The 14370-nt window shown below is 39.8% G+C and overlaps 1 protein-coding gene across 2 annotated transcripts in view; it reads right to left on the bottom strand.

Annotated features, from left to right (window-relative positions):
* Positions 1-2770: 2770 nt before the first annotated feature.
* The window catches only part of KDM3A (lysine demethylase 3A), a 53506-nt gene continuing 41906 nt past the window's right edge, over positions 2771-14370 (bottom strand). For both annotated transcript variants that reach the window (XM_072770113.1, XM_072770114.1), the window contains exons 19-26: positions 13364-13535; positions 10896-10983; positions 10081-10211; positions 6266-6385; positions 6047-6186; positions 4657-4833; positions 4444-4578; positions 2771-3488 (exon numbers count right to left, since the gene is read on the bottom strand). In XM_072770113.1, the coding sequence (XP_072626214.1) occupies positions 3408-3488; positions 4444-4578; positions 4657-4833; positions 6047-6186; positions 6266-6385; positions 10081-10211; positions 10896-10983; positions 13364-13535 (1044 nt within the window). In that variant the 3' untranslated portion in view covers positions 2771-3407. The remainder of the gene's footprint in view (positions 3489-4443; positions 4579-4656; positions 4834-6046; positions 6187-6265; positions 6386-10080; positions 10212-10895; positions 10984-13363; positions 13536-14370) is intronic.

Genomic DNA, 14370 nt, shown 5'->3' with positions numbered 1-14370 from the left:
TTGTTCCTTTTCTGCCTTTCTAATCCATTTTTAAAAACCAAGAATGGGGATCCCTGGGTGGCGCAGCGGTTTGGCGCCTGCCTTTGGCCCAGGGCGCAATCCTGGAGACCCGGGATCGAATCCCACATCGGGCTCCCGGTGCATGGAGCCTGCTTCTCCCTCTGCGTGTGTCTCTGCCTCTCTCTCTCTCTCTGTGTGACTATCATAAATAAATTAAAAAAAAAAAAAAAAAAAAAAACAAGAATGTCATTTTCTCATTCACCTCCAAAGGCTTTCCCTACTTGGGAGTTAATTTTTATTTTGGTAAAATATACATATAAAAAATTGAGTATTTTTAATCATTTTTCAGTGTACAATTCAGTGGGTAAGTACATTTACAATGTTATGCAATCATCAACACCATCCATCTCCAGAACTTCATCATCCCAGACAGATATAAACACTACCCATTAAATAGGAACTCCCATTACCTCTTCCTCCCTGCCCTGGCAACACCATTCATTCGACTTTGTCTCTATGAAATTTGACTATTCTAAGAATATGATTACTTCTCATGTAAGTGGAATCACGTATTTATCTTGGGTATGGCTTATTCACTAATGTTGCAGCATGTGCCAGAATTTTCTTTTTTAAGACCGAAAAATGCTCTACTGCATATATATGCCCCATCTTGTTTATCCTTTCATCTTGATGGACTCCTGGGTTGTTTCCACCTTTTGGCTCTTGTGAATAATGCTGCCATTAACATGAGCATACAGGTACCTGAATCCTCGTTTTCAATCCTTTTGAGTAAACCTAGGAGTGGAGCTGCTGGATATGTTAACATTTTAAGGAAAATTATCCTGAGGTCTAAAAATATTGTTTAATGCTATTATTGTTTAAATGTATCCAGGACTTTGTAATTCCCCTTGTCCTCAATTTTTTTTTTCCATGATGTGGGTTAATTTTCTTTCCTAAGGATGTTCTTAAAAGTTCCTTCAGTGAGGGCCTGAAAATAAATTCTGGTTTTTGTCTGAAAGTTTCCATAAAGAACGGGGAAAGAATTTGGCTGTCTGTGTTTCTGTTTCGGGCTCTGTTCTTCAGCACAGTGAGAACGTCTATTTTCTTCTAACCTTCACTGTTGCTGTGGAGAAGTCACCTGTTAGTCTGTCACTTCTTTGAGGATTGGGTTTTCCCCACTCTAGCTGTTTTTAAGAATCTACTTGTTTGCATATTCTTTAACTTATTTTATGTGGATTTTTAATTTACCTTGCTTGATTTAAGTGGGCTTCTCCAATCTGATCATGTCGTGAGTACTGGGAAATTTTGTCTCTGACAGCATCTCCCTCCCACCATCCTTTTGGCTTTCAGTCCCTGGTGTCCTGCTTATCAGTTAACACCTCTTTACAGTTTCCTGTTATTCAATGCTGTATTCTGTATTTTTACCAATCTCTCAGTTTATAAAAACCTTTTTTGTTGTTCAACTCATCTGCTAAGTTTCTAATTTTAACCATGTCTCATTTCTATAAATTCTATTTAGCTTCTTTCCATATCTGGTCAATTTCTGGAAATCTCATTCCTCCATCGTATTCCTATACTCTCATTTCTTTTTAAGATTTTTTTTTTTAATTCATGAAAGACACAGAGAGGAAGAGACATAGGCAGAGGGAGCCCAATGTGGGACTCAATCCCAGGACCCCAGGATCATGCCCTGAGCCAAAGGCAGATAGATGCTCAACCACTGAGCCCCCCCAGGTGCCTCACTCCCATTTCTTTTTAACAGAGTAAACATTTCAGAATATAAAATAACACTGGATCATTTCAGTCTGTAAATCTCTGCAGGTTTAATATAGCAGTCTGAAGGTTCTTGCTCATTCTTGTTCTTGGTGGCTTTTAGTTTTCATATTTGTTGTTACAACGTATTTGATTGTGAATAACAGTCTTGGAACTGTCACTCCCCTGAGGCCTGGCTTGAAACTGGTTTCTTCTAGAGAGGAATCCAAGTTTTTCTATTTCAGCTGAGGGAAATTTCTAAGTAGCAGTGCCAATTCTAGAGCCAAACCTGTATAAAGGAGCTTCTGATGAATTCCCAGTGAATATGTTTCCCACTGAGATTGGGCAGATACTTCTACTTACTCTTTTCAAGAAATTTATGTTTTTTTAAAGTTCATCCATTAAAGGTTTTGGCTTGAAGAGGCAGCTGGAATTAGGCAGGTATCTCCAACTTCCTACTCTGAGCACACAGTAAAAATCCAGGCTCTAGGCCTTGTTTCCACTACTTGATTTCAATTTTAGTCCTTTTATTTAGAATAACTATAGTTATCTAAGAGAATCAGGGAGGTACAGAAAGGTGGCTTCTTGGTGAATTTCTTGCATTAGAAAGGATTGTTTTAGATACTATTCTAAAACTTATAATAATTTCCTTTTCATTTGTAAACTCATACTTGATGAAAGGCCTGAAGAAAGACAACGTATTTCAATCTCTGAAATACCTTTTTACAACCATTTAACCAGCCACTATTTGTTTTTGTTTTTTTTTTGTTGTTGTTGTTGTTGCTAACTTCTCCAAATTTAGCTAATTGGTGGTGTTTCTTTGCAAAAGTATGACAAAGTTTCCGCTTGGCTGAGAAGAAACTTATTTTCATGTTAGCATTATAATAATCACTCACAAATCACTATAGCATCTAATTTCTCTGCTTTTAAGATGAGCTCCTAGAGCAAACTCTTACACCTGGTGACATTTGAGAAAAGTGTGTTGAATGCACAACCAGAGGAGTAAGTGGAGTCAAAATATTATATGAATACTTTAATGCAAAATGCTTAACACTTAAAATTAGCAAAGCTTCATTTAAATTAAAACTCCATTGAACTAAATAAAGATGGTTAAACCCAAGAATTGTACAGTAGTTGATTTCTGCTATATAATGCCAGTTCTAATGCAACACAGCAGGAACTGCATCGTTAGCTGTCACTTCCTCCATTGCTCATCTGAACCCTATGGGGTGAGGGAGAGGGTACTCAGACAGACACAAAACAAAATACAACCAAATAAACTGTGCAGTGATTTCTAATGGTTTTAAACCCATTTTGACTAAGCTGTCCAACCCAACAGCTGGAGAATAACTGCAGATATTGTTCCAGAGCTGATAAGAGGTTTTGTTTTTACAGCATGGTTGAAGTTCTGCACTAGGTGAAAAGTCACAGTTTAAGGATGCATGTTCTGTAAATAGTTCCTACATATACACATTTAGTGTGTGTAAACACTAGAAATATACATTAGACAGAGTACCCTTACCAGTTGGGTACAGTTTAAAAAAGAAGATGAGGTAACATGAATCTCAAAGTCCACAGGAATCCTGCCTGAAGAGTTTGAACAGCTGCCAGTAATTCACTTCCAATGTACAGGGGTTAAGGCGTCTCTGGGACCCTTAGGGTTTGCCAAAACTGGATTCACTGGCTTTTAGCATAGCAACTGCATCTTTCACTGCATGGTAGATAACATTTTTCACCTAAAAGAACAGGAGAAAATATGGTCAGTTTACCACTAAATCTAAAATCTGTCACTAAGACTAAACATTTCCTCTACCAATCTCTCCAAAATTAAAACTCAGTATTCAAGATATCAATACTTAAAAAAATACTTAAAAGACTCCTTCAGGCCAGTATTTCATACTTTTTAGACTCATGCCTCCTCTTCCTGCTTCCGTAGGTTTTAATGTCCCATGACCCTGAGCCTGGTGAGTACAGGGAGAGGCTAGTCCCAACATACAAGTTTTCAAAACTTCCATGTTCTCCTAGTTTTCCAAACATGAAACTATGTTACATAATTCACTACTGAAAGCATCTTTAAACCCACTCTCTGAGATCCTTTTTGGATCCCAGAGATTCTGTCCTGCTCTACTCAAGGATAAGAACGACACAGCAGTAAGTCTTTGTTCAAGACCAATGTCTGGCAGTTGAGCCAGGATCAGAAGTCAGATCTATTTGTTTCATTTCCTTTTTTTTTTTTTTTAAAAGATTTGTTTGAGAGAAAGTGCGTACACACTCATGATCTTGCACAGCAGGATAGAAAGGGAGAGAGAATCCCAAGTAGACTCTCTGTAGTCACTGCAGAGCCTGACACAGGGCTCAATCTCACAACCCTGAGATCACGACCTAAACTGAAACCAGAATCGGATTTCACTCAACCAACGTACAACCCAGGTGCCCCAAAGACCTATTCATTTTCAGTACTAAAGTCTTTTTCTTGGGGCATAGTCCTTTAGAGTCTAAACAATAGCAAGGAGAGACTTCCTCTATGTTCATTCCTCATTGGCCTAGGTTGACAAAGGAACTACACATGAAGCCACTTCATCAACTCACTGCACCTAGTGTGACATGGCCAAGTTCACTGATGCTTTTTATAAGGTCAGTAATGGGCCATGAAGCCAGAGACAGAATGTCAAAAATCAGTGCTATTTTCACCTGTAATTTATCTTCATGATTGGTATGAGTCTGTGACAGATAACGGAATTCCTGAGTAAGCCAGAAACAGTGTTTAACATGCTCTGGAGAAACAAAATCTTCAGCCACTTTGATACAGCTATATAAGTTATGCACCTGGAAAACACAAGTTACATCAGTAACACATATGCAAAAATTCTTAGTGTAAAGAGAATAAAGAATAATGTTTCTTGCCTGATGTGGAGCTCCTGCTGGGATAAATACCACATCCCCAAGAAACTGTACAATAGCCCAGCCTTGAACTCCATATTCTTGATGGAGACGCTTTCTTAGTGATCGGTCTAAATACCAGCTCTGATCATGAATGGGATCATGGTCTGCTGGGTTTTCTTGACCTTGCTCTTCTGATACCTGGAATACATTTGAAATATTATGATACTGAGTAACACACTAAAGCCCAATGAGGGAATTTCCCACTCCACCCTCAAATAGTTTGGACAGTCAGAAGATGTCAGGCCTTCTTTTATAGGTACTCCATTGGCACAAAGAGACAAGTAATGCTCAAAGACATTAACTAAAAGAAACAAGAGAAGACTGTAAGAAAATGTGGTTTTCCTTCTGTCATTTCCAGTAATCTCTGGCAGTTTGCATATTTTTCTAAATACTATGTTTGGACAGTATTTTGGTCTAGACTTTTGAACATAAAGTAGGCTTGAGTTCCTTAGAAACAGACTTGCTATATTGCAGTTATTAACAATCTGTATTCGCTTAACAATCTGCATTACAGAGCAGTCCCAAAGATTACATTTGTTTATTCTAGACAGAGTGGTAGCACAGACTCACATACTCAGGGATACACTATCAAAGAACCAATATAGTGACCAGCAGGTTTTGGAAGAGTCAAATGATCCTAAGTCAGAAATACCTTGATTCAAAGCAGTGCTGGTTAAGGACCTACTTGGTACTAGGCAATAGGTTAGGAGTGTTCACATCCAATCCTCATGAACAACTGAAGAGTAACAGCAACAAATAAAGCCTGAATGCTGATAAAAACCAAATGCAACATCTTTCCAGTTGCCTAGAACTTCCACACACAGCCTAGCTGAACAACCAGAGAACTATTGGAAACTTGGCATCTTAAAAATCCCTGTATCCCTTTCCAATGATCCTTTGCAACCTAATGGCCACAATAATACCTGAGGCTTCCCTGACCTACTACTACATGAGGCTAGACAAACCCCCAGGGACCTAAGTATCTCACTCAGAACACAGGTATCAAGGGCCAAGGAATTAAAATGTCTTTAGATTTTCAAGGCAACAAAAACAAATAGATGCTAATAGACAATGAGAGGAACTAAGCTGAAAGAGCACAAAAATCTCCAAATGTGCTCTAATGTAAAACAAAGACATAAGACAAGTCCCCCTCTTTTCAGAGATGTGAACCTGATCATTTAGAATCTCTGTTCCTCAGCAACTGGCTTCAGCCTAGTCAATCTGACATGCAGAGATTATTAAACTTTAGAGGTGGTGATTACTTCTCAGTAGTCAGTTGCTGACACAGAGTAATTTCTAACAGTGCTATTCTCCATGTCTCTCTTCATAAGCCATAGGGTGGAAAGCACACCTTTTTAAGGAATTCTCGTATTTTCTCTGTGTCCTTCGCAGCATATATGTGCCAGAGGGCTCCTGGCTTCTCTTTTCCTTCAATAAATCGCTTTATTGTGAGTTCATCAGAATCTCCGTCTTGGATGGTTTTAAGGACTTCTGGAGCAAGAAGAAGCAAGTATCAGACCATAGTCTCCAGCTCAGAGAGTAAGACCCACTTTTACACTTAGCACCCTACCTTCTTCTTGGTCACACTGTCCCTTGGGAATTCCCACATATACCATGACATTAGCTGCATCAGATACATCTAAGTGAAGATTTGTTGTTCCATATTTCCTGTCTTCTGGAGTAATTAATCCTGCCAACAGAAAACATTTTAAATTTATGGAGATGATAAAGGCTGCCAATTGTCTTTCCCACTTCCTAGGAGGTATCTGGTCACAAAATTTAAAAGGTGCCTCTCAAAATCATGTAAAAGGTAAGGTAACAACATATTAAATTATGTTATCCTTTCAACTTTGAAAGAAAATAATCTCAAATACTTAATTATGAAAATAAAAAACGAAGTCCTAATACTACTAGGACTTCTGTTTCTGGTGACAGGCAAAATAAGTCCTTGACAGATCCTCTGCTAAGAATAACTAAAAATCCTGGATGCAATTATTGAAAAAAAATTTTTTTAATGAATCAGTGTGCTGGCAAGAAAAGAAGAAATACTAAATACTCATAAGCCAAAAAACGAGAAAGCAAGACTCAGGAATGGTAAAGTGGCTCCTAAAGCTGGAATTTGCCAAAAGGACATGTGCTCTGCCAATTCTTAAGCTTTGGTTGTCATAGCCTAGAGTGCTCTGGGCACAACCTAAGGCCCAAGGCCTGCTCAAGATGGGGAGTCTAACAGAAAGCTCTCACATACACATAAAGCTGGGAACTCAACTGGCTATAACACTCAAAACAAAAGAGAACACTGCCCAATGCAGTCCTTGGTTCCTCCAAATGTTAAAAAATAGGGGGGAGGGGAACAGAATGAAGGAGTGAGCTATAGTATGAGGTCCTGGTTGGTGCTCATAGTCTGAAACTTTAATCTCTTACCCCCATGAAAAGACTCGCATTGCTCACAGTCACCCCGAGGCTCATTGAGCCCTGTGGTCACCGTAGATGGCCTTCCCTGACATGAAGACTCTTGAATGGGCAGCAAAGGGAAGCATGGCTCATAGTGGGCAAGCAGAGGCTGTTTGTTAACCCACCAGTCCTTGGAACAGCAGTCTTGTTTGGAGGCAGCCAAGGGACTTCCATCCAGCTTGCCAGAGCCTTGCAGTTTCAGGAGCAGCTCTATACAGGAGAGGGTACCCCTCCACCCCTTTATTTCAACCTGGGACTATGGCCCTAAGAGCAGTGTAGTGATTTCTTTTCTTTCCATTTGGCTGAAATATTAGTCTTAGGAGAGGGCTAAACATTAAGTATTTAGGCAAAATCAAAGGATATGCTTTAAAGTAGATGTATCAAAGGAGATTTGCTTTAAATTGTAAAGGAAAAACAGGACAGGAGGGAATAATGAAACAATCATGGCAAAACACTGAAAGCTGCTATAACTGGGCAACAAGTATATGGGGAGTCACTCTATTAGATTCTCAAGTTACGGGTATATTTGGAAGTTTTTCACTAATAAAAAATAAAAAAATTAAAACTTAAGAAGGAAAAGCAATAAAAGGATAATGAATGAAATGGACAATTATAAATGATAGCATGGATGATGATCCAAAAGTCTGATTCTACTTCTATAAAGCTCAAACACAGGTTAAAACTGAAAGAATATTCTGTGGGAATACAAGTATATATAGTAGCATTACAAACATAAGGGAATGATAAACACAAACTACAGGCCAGCAGTTAACACTGTGGGAGGAAGGAAGGGCACAAGGTGGGAGGAAAGGGAGGAAGGGTGAATAGTCTCAAAACTTTGTCAGGCCACTTGCTCTCTGGCCAGTGCCAAACAGGTGGAAAGACTTGTGCCAAATGATGAAGGAAGTGACACCTACCCAGCTACCAGCCCAGCACTCAACCACATACAGCTACAGATGACTGCACACTAAGAAAATAGTCTCTAACCAGAGAAAGCCTGAACTCCAACAGGACCAAGAGTATAAAAACACGAAGGTCCTGGGGGAAGGATTCCCAGAAAAAAGAAAATCCTGGAACATAACACCATCGACTTATGAAAAGCATATGAACTGACACAACAGGGGCTGCTGGGTGACAGCACTGGAGTTGGAGGAAGAGCAGAACTAGCCTGGAAATCAGGAGACCGAATATTCTAGTCCCAGACCTGCTGCTGACTGCCCCTTATACATCCTGAGCAGGTCACTGTCTCTGCCCCCATCTGTGAAACTCATGGTGTCCTGGAGCTAGAGAGATGTTGACTATATGTCTCCACAGAGCTTTTCACTCTACTCTAAGGGGGTCCCAGCTCAGTCAGTCACCCAACCTCTGAAAGTGATCATTCTCTAATGTTTATGATAAAGTCTAAGTATTTGAAAATAAACATATTTTCATTTTTTTCAATCCCTAACTGCTTACTCTGGATAGGAACAATTTTGTCAGAGATAAAGCTTTTACAGAGGAATACTGCCATCTATCTGTGATGTCTATGCTGCCAAACTAATATTTAATCCAAGCAGACAATTTATTCTGAAACTTCTCAGATAATCACTTTTACCCCATAAGCTTCATGAGGCCTACAAAGCAGGGATAATTACTATGTGTAATATTACATCACTTATTTCAGTGGAAAAAATATTTTCATTCACATAAATTCATTGTAAGTCTGCTGGAAAGACAGTATGCCCTGAGACCCCCAACTAACTAGCTGCTCTCCAGGGCTTGAGGGAAGGAAACTCAGCCAGAGAACATGCTGCAGCTCCAAAGCATATGCAGGGCTCTCTAAACTGAGACCCAAAATATAAAGGGAATAGGTCAGGGGGCTTCTGCCTGCTGTGTACTCTCTCCCACAGACCACTTCTCACCCTACCTGGCAGAATGATCTCAGGCATCTAGATCATGGGAGTTTCCCAACATCAACTCCCTTCTCGAAATGCTCCCTGACCTCATTCCAGGTGTACCCCTGGACTGACTCCACCATAACAGAAGAACTGTGGGGCTGAGATCTAAGCCCTTGCTCTTCTTGTCCCCCAATAGTCTCTGGAGAACACAGCAAAGATGCCGAAAGACTCTGCCATCCTCAGGTCTGAGAGACTGGAGTTTAGAGTAATTATGGGAGGACAGAATAAAATCAAAGAAGTAATTTCTAGAAGGACTGGAAAAATGGGGTTCAAATAAAAAACTAAAGCAAAATCACTAAATGACCCAAACTGAAACTTCATTCAACAATCAATTGGTAACAATTCCTTCAAAACAGTCAACTATAATCAAGACCTAACTAAAACCTCAACATGAAACTGGTTAAGGTCACAGTAATAAAGATGAAATATGACCCTGGTAACTAAGGAAATCAATCTCTATTCCTATGCAATCCTTCCTGTTTGATAGTTTACTGAGTCATATCTACACGATGAAAATCCAATTCAAAGGATGCTTCCAATACTAACTTAAGTAACAAACTACTACTAAAAAAAAACTTATTATTCTTAAGTAACAAACTACTACTAAAAAAAAAATTATTCTTATGAATAATAAAAAAAAAACAACTGGAATGCTAGCAGATGGACTTTAAAATGAGTAACAAATTCAGATTTGATGAGGTACTCTACAACCATCAAAAATTATCACACTATAAACTATTAAGCAACATAAAGATTGTGTAATAGAACATGAAATGCAGAAAAAAGAAAAATAAAAAATTGCACATGCCCTACTATGAAAGGGAAATATACATGAGAAGAAATGAAAGGAAATATGGGAAAATAAAGCCTATTGCTGTGTGAAGTAACAGGACTACAGAGGTCTTCCATCTCTACCTCCCCGAAAAGCAATTTTCCACACATTCTGACATGCTCTATCTCCATTGTAATTTTTTTTAGTTAGCCATTTCTTCCTTACCGTAAGCATTATACATCTTCGGACCGAGATCTGGCCTCACGAAGTAGTTTGGCAGCCTGGAGGCCAAGTTTAGTTTGCCATCTCTCCTTGTGTACTCAGGTAATGGGATATTGGCCATCAGATCATCAAACCTAGGAGAACCAAGCATTTACAAAATAAGCTTGCCTTAGATCTAATCCATCACTGTCTGATCTGTTCTGTTCCTTACCTAAAAGAATAAATACATCTGTGCTTATAAAGATGGAGACAGCTTTCCTTGAATAATGTTTAAGATTAGAATTATAGGAGTTATAAACAAAGATGTCTTCTTTCTCTCATACAGCACACATCTTTATCAAAATGACCTGAAATACTTCAGACAAAAGATTTGAGCAGTAACTTCCTGATAAGAAGTGACACTCAGGAATGTATTATTCATTTGTTCTAAGGATCTTTTCCAAATTTCAAGCTCAAATCAGGAAAATGGATCTACCAACTCATTTGTCTTACTAATGCAGTATCATTACACTGAACCCTGAAATGTCCAATCCCAGTATTGCCTCTAAGTCAGAGACTGCACACCTCATCTGGCCTTTTCTCTCGCAGAGCATTAACAGTGGAAATGTGTGAAGCTTCATTAGTTCAGCCAGATCTCAAAATCAATCACTTCTTTCTCTCATTTAAAACACATACCTCCAAAGACTATAGTCTACAAATAAGATAGCACCTGTAACACTACTCCATATTTCATCTTTTCCTTTTGAAAACTCTTTTCTCACCACCTTAAAAAGAATTTTAAGGACAGAATCATTCCTCCCCCCGCCAATTAATCATACCTAGAAGGCATCATATCTCTAAAATCCTCTCCTGGTGGCCAGTCCTTAAGTTTCAACACCATTGGTTCTTTTTCATTTTTCAAGCGGTCTGAAAGGTAACCAGAATTACTGAATTGTTACTGTTCACAGCTCAGAAACAGACCAAAATATAATGGCATTTTATGCTTCATAATGCAAATAAAATTTTTCTTTGCAGAATCTTCATAACCCATACATTTAGTACACAAATATTATTTTTAATATTCCCCTCCTGCCAATCACCAACTATTTTATTTCTACACTGCCAAGAAACCCATTCATACCTGGGTAGCACAGGGATACCAAAATAAAAATTACCAACTGATCTTTTCTAGATGCTTATTAAACTGGTTTTCATTCTTTGAGATTTCAGCCACCCCCTTTTGCCCATTACACATGGTTGGTGTTCTGACAGTTGTCCATCTCAGATCCAGTATCTTCCTCTAATACAGTGTTCTGAAAGAAGTGAGCAGCTCCTAACTGATAAACAGCAATGCACTTTAATAATCAGAGGCCTCAGATGTGTAGTAGACTAGATTTTCTGAGGCTACCATGACTTGTTTTGCTCAGAGAGACTGAAACTACCTGATGTTCTATCCAGGGAGGAGGGCCAGTAGTGCCACGTGGTTTAGTCAGAACTATTACCCAGGTAATGGCAAGGAACCAAGAACCAAGGAGCTCTAATTAAAAAAGATGTTGATAATTATGATCAAGAGCAATAACCACTATTATTTCATTTCTTGCTGTGTTCCATTCTCTGCTAAGTGTCTTAACCTAACCATTTAATCCTTACAACTCAACCCAACAACTCCATGAGACTAACCACCATTTAATATTCCCATTTGGGAATGAGGAAACTGACAGACACACTCAAGGTCATCCAGCTACTAAGGGGCAGAATTGGAACTGGAATCCAGGTTTAACTTCAGACCTTGTACTCTTGAGGACTAACATCTGTATGTTTTGTAGTCAACTAAGTACTGTCCCATAACCTAGTTTACATAAGTGCATTCTCCAGAAAGAAACAAAGAAAAAACAGGGTACAGTGTATGTTCAGAATACCAGCAGTATGTCTGCGTGGGTGGTGTGCTGGGGGTGTGTGCAGCAGAATCATCAGTATAGAACAGGAAAGCTATAGTTGACTTAGAGCTGTTTTCACCATCTGCCAGCATGAAGGAGTTTGAGTCCCAGAAAAATTAAGTTACCATGCTCGTATACACAAGGACATATCAAAAGACAGGATTTGAACTCAGGCCTAACTGGAAAGCTTCAGAAAACTTCTTGCCCAGACACAGTTTTTAGGGTCCACTTCAGCTGAACAGCACTGCCTTGCTAGGTCATGTCTTTCCTGGGGCCCCAGTCTCTAAAGACTGAGGGAGGTAGGGGAACAAAGGCCCTGACATTTCCCACCTCAGCCCAATCTGAGACAATGAAGGGCAATCCTCATCTCAGAAACCTCTGGCAAGACTGGCCAAGGCTTTGCAGCATCTGCACTGCAGCTGACTCCTCGTCCTGAGCAGTCTCACTTCCTCCTTCCATTTTACAGACGCTGGTCCCTAAGTAGCCAGGTTCGGTCTGAAACTCCATCTCAGCTTCTACTTGTGGAAAACCCCATCATGCCTTTTATTAAAGACTCAGCTCTTAACTTTGCTGTAAATATAAAGCTTGTTGAAAGTAGGAGCTATAATCTGTAAATGTGGGTAAAAAGAATAAGGAAGCAATAGATTAAAATGTGTGTGTCTAAAGAAATGAGAGTGATGAATGAGTGAACTTGAATGACTTCGAGTCTGAAGAATGAACTGGCCAAACCCTCCAGCAGAGATGGGGGCCTGATGATGGGTATCTGTGCTAATGGGACTCCCCCGGACCCAGCATGAACTTGACATTCCTGGAAGCAGTTTATACTGACTGGCCGATACACAGAGGGGGCAGCCTCAGCATTAGACACACAAACCTCCTTAATGCCTCAGTGGCTCGCAGCAAAGATGCAGTAGGTAGGACCAGGATACCCAGTGTTAAATAAATTCACATTCCCTGACATCTTCAGGTCTACCTATCTTGTTAAACAGTAATTAAAATTTTTTAAAGTAAAAAGGATGTATAAAGGTAAGACACGCATAAAATCACCAGCTTTGGAGTCACAAACCCCAGTTTTGTGCTGCCCTTCCCACTGGGCTCAAGTGGAAGCAGAGAATTTCTGTCACAGGACAGACATGAAGCTACCTGAAGAACAGATGATGAAAACCTCACCTCTCTATGGAACTGCAAAGTAAATATGCCTCAGTTCGATAGCATAAACTTTTAAAAATGAAGGTGAAAAAGAAGGCACAAATTTTAAACTCCAGGATCATGGACAATGCTGTTGTTGCCATTGAAGGGCTTCAGACTCCTGCTATTGTTGTGCCCTCCTTTCACATCCTCATTCCCCTAAAAGATCTTTAAATACATACTTGGAACATCTTCAAATCCATCCCAGAAGTCTCCTACTGTGGCTCCTGTGATGATTTCATTGGTCCTACAGTTAACTAGGTCGACTTCTTGATTCCCAAACTCTTTCCTGAAGGATTCAGGTTTCCAAAGGTCAGTGTTCAATTTATGATGCACTCCTGACACCATCACTGGCTAAAAGAAGAGAATGAAGGCTTTAGTTTGAACTCCCCCAGCTCTGTCCCCAAACCAGTGATAGCCCCTTTACAAACAGCTACTTGTCTGGTTTTCTGTGGCTGGTCCTCAATGTCAGATCCTGAAATGACAGCAGTGTCCTGAGCTCCCACAACATTTCTTATCTTCACATACTCCTTTTTTTAAAAATTCATTCATTCATTCATTGAGACACACAGAGAAAGACAGAGAAACAGGCAGAGGGTGAAGCAGGCTCCCCAGAGGGAGCCTGATGCGGAATTCAATCCCAGGACCTCAGGATCACAACCTGAGCCAAAAGCAGATGCTCCACCACTGAGCCACCCAGGTGCCCTACTCTTTACGTACTCCTTGTTCTTTTAACTGCATTAGTAAGCTTCTAGAAGCCAGGATCACATCTTCTGACTCAGATGCCATTCCTCACAGAATACCACCACTAAGGTGCAGGACTGGGCAGGGAATGTAAAGGAAAGACGAAGGTGGTGGGAGTGTCCTGTCTAAAAAGGGTGCTGCCACTGGTCTCCAGCCTACTGCTGCCAGGCAGTAACTTGGACCTCAGATGCCAAGACAAGCCAGAAATCCCAATCTTTATGGGAAACAGCCTAACTAAAATATTGGTGAGTTCAGTATTTTTAAACACTGAGGAACGCAAACAAAACACGGCTGGTGTATCATATTTAGTCTGTCGTCATCATCATCATGAACAAATCTTAGTTAGTATACAGAGCTGAAAAGAAATGTAAGAACTTTTTTTTGGTTAAATATGTACATTTCTCTATTTGGTAATTCTCCAAGCCCTGGCCTTGTCCAAGAGCAC

Source organism: Canis lupus, chromosome 12 (assembly GCF_048164855.1).
Source record: "Canis lupus baileyi chromosome 12, mCanLup2.hap1, whole genome shotgun sequence".
Taxonomy (NCBI): Eukaryota; Metazoa; Chordata; class Mammalia; order Carnivora; family Canidae; genus Canis; species Canis lupus.
The sequence above is the reverse complement of the archived record's forward strand: the minus strand, read 5'-3'. Positions and strand labels throughout refer to the sequence as shown.